This window comes from Artemia franciscana, chromosome 13, assembly GCF_032884065.1.
Source record: "Artemia franciscana chromosome 13, ASM3288406v1, whole genome shotgun sequence".
In the NCBI taxonomy this organism is placed as follows: domain Eukaryota; kingdom Metazoa; phylum Arthropoda; class Branchiopoda; order Anostraca; family Artemiidae; genus Artemia; species Artemia franciscana.
The window spans coordinates 47790209-47799996 of NC_088875.1; the positions used below are offsets into that span (position 1 = coordinate 47790209).

The following is a 9788-nucleotide window of genomic DNA, read 5'->3' on the forward strand; positions in this document are numbered from 1 at the left end:
ACTCGACAGACAGACAGACAGACATAACCCACAAACAACTTATTTTTATATATATTTATTCATATTTTTTTAGTTTTCTTTTTCTCTTTTATTTTTCAGTTTTTTCCTTTTTTTTAGTTTTTTCTTTTTTAGTTTTTAGTTTTTTTTAGTTTTTTACCTTTTTTTAGTTTTTTTTAGTTTTTTTAGTTTTTTAGTTTTTTTAGTTTTTTTATTAGTTTTTATTTTTTTTGTAGTTTTTGCCTTTTTTTATTTTTTTCAGTTTTTTTTTAGTTATTAGATTTTTACCTTTTTTTAGTTTTTTTTAGTTTTTTAGCTTTTTTAGTTTTTTTTTTCTTTTTAGTTTTTTTTGTAGTTTTTACCTTTTTTAGTTTTTTTCTTCTTTTGTATTAGTGTGAAATAATTCAGACGTCATATGCGAACAAACATGACGTCACCTGATCCATCCACACATCCACACACAGACAACTTATTTTTATATATATAGATATATATATATATATATATATACTAGCTGTTGAAGTGGCGCTTCGCGCCACCCCAACACCTAGTTGGTGGGGGCACTTTGCGCCCCCCCCCCCAAAGCCCCTCCGCGCGCGTAAGTCGTTACGCGCCATATTAGTTACGCGCCATTGCAGTTGTGTCCCTGTGTCCCACCTGTGAATATAGATAGATATATATATATATCTATATATGTTTTTAACTACGTAAAACTTGCGAATATACAACATTCTTGGCTGTCCCATTGTCTATGTATATAAATAGATTGTCAGGTTTACCGACTCTTGAACATGCAACATATAATTGTCCATCGGAAAAACAATCTGTATTCAGGTCTATACTTCATTATTCCAATGATTGACCTTGAGCTCTGTTGATGGTGATTGCTAATCGAACACTCCCTGTGTCCCCGTCGTCATTTATATATCCCCCTGTGCCCACCGGCGTCCCTGTTGTAGTTGTGTCCCTGTGTCCCTGTCGTCATTTATATTCCCTGTGTCCCGGTCGATTTTTATATAGATAGACAGATATATATATATATAGTGTATATTTAGTATATATATATATATTTATATATATAAACATATATATATATATATATATATATATATATATATATATATATATATATATATATATATATATATATATATATATATATAAATATATATATATATATATATATATATATATATATATATATATATATATATATATATAAATAAGTTGTATGTGTGTTATGTCTGTTACACTATGTCTGCTACGCCAGATTACATCTTCTATATATATAAAAATAAGTTGTATGCATTTTTGTGTTGAGGGTTTGCATATGATGTCTGAAAAATAAAGAAGAAAAAGAAAATAAACTAAAATGTAAAAACTGGGAATTGCATAAATATATCGAAATATTTTGACAATAGATAAAAGTAATTCGAAAACCTTAAAACAGATACTTAAAATTTGAGGTTTAAATAAATTGTTGAGCTTTAGCAAGCTTGGCATGTGAAGAGGAATTTTTAGTATAGATCTTAAAATGACAGAAGAAACAGCCGAGGAAGCTGCTCAAATAGTTAATTCAAAGAGAAATTTTAGTATAAATCCTGCAATGGCAGAAGAAACAGCCGAGGAATCTGCTCAAAGGGTTAATGCCAAAAGGCTTGCGGCTAAAGAACGCAAAACCGCGCAGTTAGATGAAAATCCACCTGGACAGCGAGAGTCAAAACGTATCAAAAATGAAAATGATAGCGATGATGATTGGGTTTGGGATTTTGACTTGGACAAGGCCATCAATGCCTACCAGATTTTAGTTAAAAAACAAAGGTTCGGCAATATGTATTTACGTCTGAAAAATAAAGAAGACAAAGAAAACTTAAACTAAAAATGTAAAAACTGGGAATTGCATAAATATTTCAAAATATTTTGACAATAGATTAAAGTAATTCGAAAACCTTAAAACAGATACTTAAAATTTTAGATACTAACAGATTAACAGATACTAAAATAATAAAGAAGCGTAACGGTACCACCATCGAAGTAGATAACCAGTGAGTTGTTCCATATTCCCCATTATTATCAAAAACATTTAATGCACACATAAACGTTGAATACTGTAACTCCGTAAAGGCAATCAAATACATATGTAAATACGTCAACAAAGGCAGTGACATGGCAGTTTTTGGCTTGCAGTCCCAAATCAAAGATATCGACGAAATCGAACAATATCAGGCTGGAAGATACATACGCAGTAATGAAGCTGTTTGGCAAATTATTTCATTTCCGATACATGAACGTAGTCCAGCTGTTGTTCACTTAGCAGTACATTTACAGAATGGTCAAAGTGTTTTTTTCGGAATCCAACGTGCAACAAAGAGCCCTGAATCCACCGGATTCAAAGTTAACTGCTTTCTTTTCGCTATGCAAAAATGATTCTTTTGCAAAAAAACTGCTGTATACTGAAGTGCCCATTCACCTCGGCTACAAATTCAGTTGTTATGTCTTTAAGTTCAACTACAATTCGTTCATTTGAATTCTTTTACGTAGTTCAATAGAAATCTTTTTTTTAGTTCTTCCTTTTTCTCTTTTCTTCCTAAAATGCTGATGTATACAACAATAGCTGTTTATATTTTACTTTTTTTTAGAAAATAAATATATCTAGTAATACAAAAACAACCCATGTAAAACAATAAAAAATATGTCAAAAGCGAAAACTTGACTACACAATGACAAATGACATTACTTTGTTATTTCAGGCTCCTCCTCCCTTCCATATGAGTACCCATTCACCTCGGCTACAAATTCAGCTGTTTGTCTTTAATGTTCATGTTTTTAAATTCAACTCCAATTCGTTCATTTGAATTCTTTTATGTAGTTCAATAGAAGTCTTTTTTTTTTAGTTCTTCCTTTTCCCCTTTTCTTCCTAAAATGTTGTTGTATACAACAATAACTGTTTATACTTTACTTTTTTTTACTTTTTCTTATTTTTTATTTAAAATTTTCAGTTTTTTATTTTCATTGTTAAAATTTTTAATTTTTCGGTATGTTTCCGTCCATCAAGGCCATATCCAGGATTTCGTTTCGGGTGGGGGGGGTGTTGAAGAGTAAGAGTTAGAAAGTTTTAAAAAGGCATCAAAATTTGTTTATGTTGATTTTGTTACGCTTTAAAGAGTCAGACAGAAACTTCGAGGGTGGAGGTGTCAAACCTTAGCCCCCCCTCAAGGTTAAGCCTTGCCTTCCATTATAAATTAACTTAACATAAAGCTACAATAGGCCATAGAACCTGGTCTATCCACCCTTAAATAACACCAAAAAATAGTGCAGCATAAAGGAAAGGCGTAGGTCATGGTAAAACCTTTTCCTCTGCTGGAAAAACAAGAGCTAAGAGCTAATATGGCACTTGTAGCGAAGTCGAAAGAGCCAAGAGCTCATATGGCATGAGCTCTAGCAAAATGTTAAGAATCAATAGATTGCTTTAAAAGGAAAATCAGAGCTTAATACCGGTCGGGATTAAAAATAAGAGCCCTGAGTCACGAGGTCCTTCTAAATGTCAAAATCCATTAAGATCCGATCACCCACTCGTAAGTTAAAAATACCTCAATTTTTCTAATTTTTCTTCTCCCTTCAGCCCCCCGATGGTCGAATCAGGGAAAACAGCTTTGTCAAGTCAATTTGTGCAGTTCCCTGACCCACCTACCAATTTTCATCGTCCTAGCACGTTCAGAAGCAACAAACTCGCCAAAGCACTGAATCCCACCCCCTAAATCCCCCAAAGAGAGCGGATCCAGTCTTGTTTCGTCAACCACGAATCTGTGAAATTTCGTCAACCAAAAAAGACGTTTATTAGCCTTTTCCAAGATTTCAGGTTTCCCCATCCAACTCCCTTCAATCTCAACAGATCTAGTCGGGATTTGAAATAAGAGCTCTGAGACATGAGTTCCTTTTAAATATCAAGTTTCATTAAGATCTGGTCACCTGTTCTTAAGTTAAAATACCTCAATTTGTCAAATTTCTCCAAATGTACAACCGGCAGCTCCCCAAATAGAGCGGATCTGTTCCAATTACGTAAATCACGTATCTAATACTTGCGCTTATTCCTCCCATCAAGCTTCATCCCGATCTCTTCACTCTAAGCGTTTTCCAAGATTTCCAGTTTCCAATATTTCCGTTTTCCAATTCCTACTTCCCTCAATGTCAGTGGATCTGGTCAGGATTTAAATGAAATTTCTAGAGCACAAGATCCTTTGAAATAAAGAAGATAAAAGAGAAAATACGAACCTATTGAGGTATTTAGAAATGTTAGGCATATTAAAGTCAACACTAAACATGAGCATCGCGTTTTCACTTTTTTTGTTCTTTATTTGGTAAATGCGAACTAAGAAAAAATTTATTTGTTGGTCTTTTCTTAGCACTTGACTAGTCAAAAACCGGTTTTATATTTTCCTAACAAAATTTTTGATCATTCATCAATAGATTTTAGAGATAAATACTATCTCCAAATTAAAGAAAAACCCTACACACATGATATTTGAATAAAGCATCAATGACTCATATTAAACTGAGCCAAATTTGAGTCTATTGCTTCAAACCATTTCATGTCCACACAGCAGTAGGCAGAATGAATTCTCTCGTAAAAAGAGGCGGCTGTAAATTTTCATTACACAGGAAATCCAACGGCAGTAGAACTAAATTACCCTTCAATTGTTTGAGTTCTTCCTCTGCTTGCTCTGGGTTTTGTATACTCAGTGGTTCTACACTCCTATAAGATTCAACTTCAGAAAAGGTTGTAAGTTGACTTGCTGGTAAGCAGTTAAAAACCTTTTCATATATTTCTGTATTTGAAGATGCCGTGTTTCTACAAAATTCTCTGTAGAAAGACTCACTAACAAGGTCGGCTGAATCGATAGGTTCTGTTTCTTCTAAAAACCCTAAGTGCTCTTGGAAAAGATGCTTCCTCAAAGAACCAGCGAAGCGACCGCAATTGTACGGCCTTCCGTCCATTTCTGATGGCGTAAATTCCAAGTCTTTGAAAATAAAACAAATTTCTGAGTCTCTATTTCCAAGTAGGCTTCTGTCATTAATGTTGGCAGAGCCACAAATAACAGTTTTGTCATCGACGATCATAAGCTTACTATGGACATAAATTTGCTCAGTAACCAGTTCTCCGGAGAGTTTTGAATGTTTTCTAAGACCATAGAAGGTGATGTATTCACTAGGGTCAATACCTTTTTCTTTTAATTTCTCCATCAGGGATTTGGGGCCTCGACAAATTGAGGAATAAATCCAGTGACAGATAGCCAAAAGACTAGTACCTTTTTTTGGTTTGATCTCACCTTCAAAACCAGGCAAAAGGGGCATCACTACATATACACGAAAACGTCTCTGTTCGCTACGAGCTTTCAAAATGCGTTTCAGCAGAGTCTGTGAGATCTTATTGTGTACGCTGTTGTCTTCAGCGGCAAGAGAAATGAAAAACTGGTTTTCGATGTATATGTAGTGTTTTGACTCCCTAATAGCAGAACAGTATGCTAGATGAATACTATCTTCTGTCTGAACACCGGCACTCCATTGACCAACACTCCGAATTACCTGGCAGTTGACATGAAAATAGTTAGTCATCCACGATGGGATGTTCTCACTGCATTCATTGTAGCTTCTTGGAATCAAAAATGGGTATGAATTATCTCTGTTCACTTTCGAAGCCTTGACAAAATTCCACCTTTCAATAAAATGTCTTGCAGCATCCCTGGCTACCCTGCCTCCAACAGCTGCACAAACATCATGCCAAGGCGTTCTAGGTATTTTTTTTCTGTCAATTAAGTCTTCATACGGTTTTTCTAGCTTGGAAAACGCTGCCAAATTTAAATTTATGTAGTCCTTTCCGATCCAATATCTGTCAGGTTCTTTTTTAGTATCCACTAGCCTGTGCTTGTTGTCGTCCCATCTTCCATAGCACAAGTCAATTCCACCTGTGAACACCCAAGACTGGTCAATGATGACTAGCTTTTCATGGTGCGAAAAGCTTACATGATGTCTCAAGTTATCTTGATTACGTAACAAGTAATCAGGATAACTAAGAATTTTGATATTTTGATGGCACGCCAAAGTCTTCTCAGTATAGGAGCTCTGGAGCTTGAGTAAATTCAACCGATCTTTGAAAATCAGTATGAATATTTTGACTCCTTTCTTTGCTTTTCTCTCCAGAATGCGATCCAGCCGCCAATCATCATTTTCATTGTTTTTAGGTCGCTTCAAATATAATTCAGGACTCAGCCACCAATCAGCGATGAATATTACTTTTTGGGCAGATTCCATTGCATCAGCTACAGCCATCATATATAAGTCCCCATCTACAAACCATTTGGCATGAGAGTTTAATCTCAAAGGGGCAAAAGATTTAAATCGATTGAGGGAAATAAAGTCCCAAGCTGGCAAATTTTTAACATTTGTTACTGACTTTAGCCATTCATCAGCTTTACATCCATATCTCTTTCTCAAACTAAGTTTGGTTGACGAATTGGAGAAAAAGAATCCATTTTGAGTTTGCGACAATCTGAAATGTCTATTCATTAAGATGACATTCTCCAGCCGCCCATTGGGAGAGTCCATGACACCAATCCATGTGTCCTTAATCAATAGAAATTTGCCAGTCCATGTTGTGGACTGACGAATTTGGACTGGCAAAAGACCCAAGCCAAATGTTTCAGAGCTTATTTTTCTCAAAAAATATTCTTCGCTCTTCGGTTCAGGTGTGTCCATAAAAGAAAATCGGCTAACTCCAAGAAATTTCAACGTCTCGGAAAGCTGTCTCAAATCCTCCATGTCTATTATGTCCTGAAGGTACCTTTCCAATTGTTGACGCCATTCCTCGATCCTTTTCTCACCCATGAAGTAGTCACGTCTTCCAGGAATTCTTGGTACTGAACACTTAGTGTTATCTATGTTATCCTCAGCTGGATGAAGTATTTCCAATGAGGCCCTAGAATTTTTTTCAAGATTCAAAATGTCGCTATATCTTCGTTTGATTTTCCATTCGCGAACTCGAGAATTTACTGATATAGTAAATATATAAGAGCTTAAAGTACAGCCAGTTTCTTTTATCTTCTCACAGTTTACTACCCTTATTCCAATTGGAATATTAGGCTCTTCTAGCACATAATAATCAGAACTATTCATCATGTCTCAGTTATTAAAATTTTTGAGATAGGCGTCTACAAGCTAATGATCATTTTTTCGCCCAGTTTATTTTTTCTCACAACATTTTACATTCACCATATTTTTCTATGTAAAATAGTCGCATTAGTTTAAACATTATTTAGGAATTTTTTTGAAATTTTTTAAAAAAGAAAAAAACTACAAAAGAAAAGACTAAAAAAGAAAAACTAAAAAACAACTATAGCCTACATGACGTCATATTCACTATGACGTAAAAAAAAAGAAACAAAAAAATGAAAAAAACTGAAAAAAATAAATAAAAAAATAAAAAACTAAAAAACAAAAAAAGAAACAAAAAAGAAAAAAAAAGAAAAGAAAAGAAGAAACAAATTTCATTGAGATTTGATCACCCGTTGATAAGTAACAAATACCTCATTTTTTCAATTTTTCCGAATTACTCCCCCCCCCCAGCTCCACCAAAGAGAGTGGATACGGTCCGGTTATGTCACTCACTTATCTTTGACTTGTGCTTATTCTTCCTACCAAGTTTCATCCCGATCTCTCCGCTTTAAGCGTTTTCTAAGCGTTTTCCAAGATTTCCGGTCCCCCCAATGACATTGGATCCAGTCAGGATTTTAAATAAGGGATCTGAGTTACGAGGTATGTCTAAATATGGAATTTCATAAAGATCCGGTCATTTCATCGTAAGTTAAAGATACCTCATTTTTTAATGTTTTAGTATTAACCCTCCGTTCCTATTATGTCAATCACGTATCTAGGACTTGTGCGTATTTTTCCCACCAAGTTTCATCCCGATCCCTCCACTCTAAGCCTTTTCTAAAATTTTAGGTACTTCCCCTCAACTCCCCCCAATGTCACCAGATCCGGCAGGGACTTAAAATAAGAGCCTTGAAACATGATTTCCTTCGAAATATCAAATTTCATTAAGATCTGATTACTCCTTCGTAAGTTAAAAATAACTAATTTTTCTAAATTTTCAGAATGAATCCTCCCCCAGCTCCCCCAAAAAGAGCGGATCAGTTCTGGTTATTCCATTCACGTATCTAGGACTTGAGATTATTTTTTCCAACAAGTTTCATTTCGATCCCTCGGCTCTAAGCGTTTTCAAAGATTTTAGGCCTCCCCCCAACTCCCCCCAATGTCACCGGATACAGTTGGGATTTAAATAAGAGCTCTGAGACACGATATCCTTCGATATATCAAATTTCAATCAGATTTGATCCCTCCTTCATAAGTTAAAAATACCTCAATCTTCTAATTTTTCAGAATTAACCCTCCCCCCAACTCCCCCAAAGAGAGCGGATCCCTTCAAGTTATGTCAATCACGTATCTAGGACTTGTGCTTTTTTTCCCACCAAGTTTCATCCCAATCCCTCCACTCTAAGCGTTTTCCAAGATTTTAGGTTTACCCACCCCAACTCCCCCCAATGTCATCCGATCCAGTCGGGATTTAAATTAAAACTCTGAGACACAATATCCTTCCCAACAGCATTAAGATCCGATCACCCGTTCGTGTGTTAAAAATACCATCTTTTTCCTATTTTTTTCGATTCAACCGCCCCCTCCCCCCCCCCAGATGATCGAATCGAGGAAATGAAAATTTTTCGTTTAATCTGGTCTGGTTCCTGATACGCCTGCCAAATTTCATCGTCCTAGCTTACCTGGAAGTGCCTAAAGTAGCAAAAGCGGGACAGACCGACAGAATTTGCGATCGTTATAGGTCACTTGGTTAATACCTATATTAAATGCCATAAAAATTCGTTTGCCTATTGTCATAAATTGTGAAAATGCCAGATCAAATTCGAATTTCTAACAGGAAAAACTAAATAGAGATTTGGTTACTTTAAAAGGGTTAGTTTTTTTATTTCAAAGAAAAGCTGACACTAGATACTTGGAACTGAAACGCTTTAAGATTTCCGGTCCCCCCAACTGCCCCCCCAATGAGACTAGATCCGGTTGAGATTTAAAATAAGAGATTTGAGTTACGAGGTCCTTATAAATATGAAGTTTCATGAAGATCTGATCACTCCTTCGTAAGTTCAAAATACGTCATTTTTTCTAATTTTACAGAATTACCCCCCCCCCCAATAGAGCGTATCCGTTCCAACTATGTAAATCACGTATCTAAGACTTCTGGTCATTTTCCCCACTAAGTTTCATCCCGATCCCTCCAATCTAAGCGTTTTCCATGATTTTAAATTCCCCCACCGCAAACTCCCCCCAATATCACCAGATCCGGTCGGGATTTAAAATAAGAGCTTTGAGACACGATATCATTCTAAATATCAAATTTCACTGAGATCTGATCACCCGTTCTTAAGTTAAAATACCTCATTTTTTCCAATTTTTCAGAACTAACCCCCCCCCCCCAACTACCCCAAAGAGATCGGATCCGTTCTGGTTATATCAATCATGTATCTAAGACTTTTGCTTATTTTTCCCACCAAGTTTCATCCCGATCTCTCCACTCTGTGTTTTCCAAGATTTTAGGTTTCCCACTCCCAACTCCCCCCCCCAATGTCACCAGATCCGGTCGAGATTTAAAATAAGAGCTCTGAGACACGATATCATTCTAAGTGTCAAATTTTATTGAGATCCGATCACCCGTTCGTAAGTTAAAA

General features: G+C 35.6%; 1 protein-coding gene across 1 annotated transcript; it reads right to left on the reverse strand.

Annotated features, from left to right (window-relative positions):
* Nucleotides 1-1206: 1206 nt before the first annotated feature.
* On the reverse strand, nucleotides 1207-7236 carry LOC136035021 (phospholipase D2-like). Its single transcript, XM_065716609.1, has one exon. The coding sequence runs from the start codon at nucleotides 7168-7170 to the stop codon at nucleotides 4585-4587; it is 2586 nt and encodes an 861-aa protein (XP_065572681.1). The 5' UTR covers nucleotides 7171-7236; the 3' UTR covers nucleotides 1207-4584.
* Between the last annotated feature and the right edge of the window lie 2552 nt (nucleotides 7237-9788).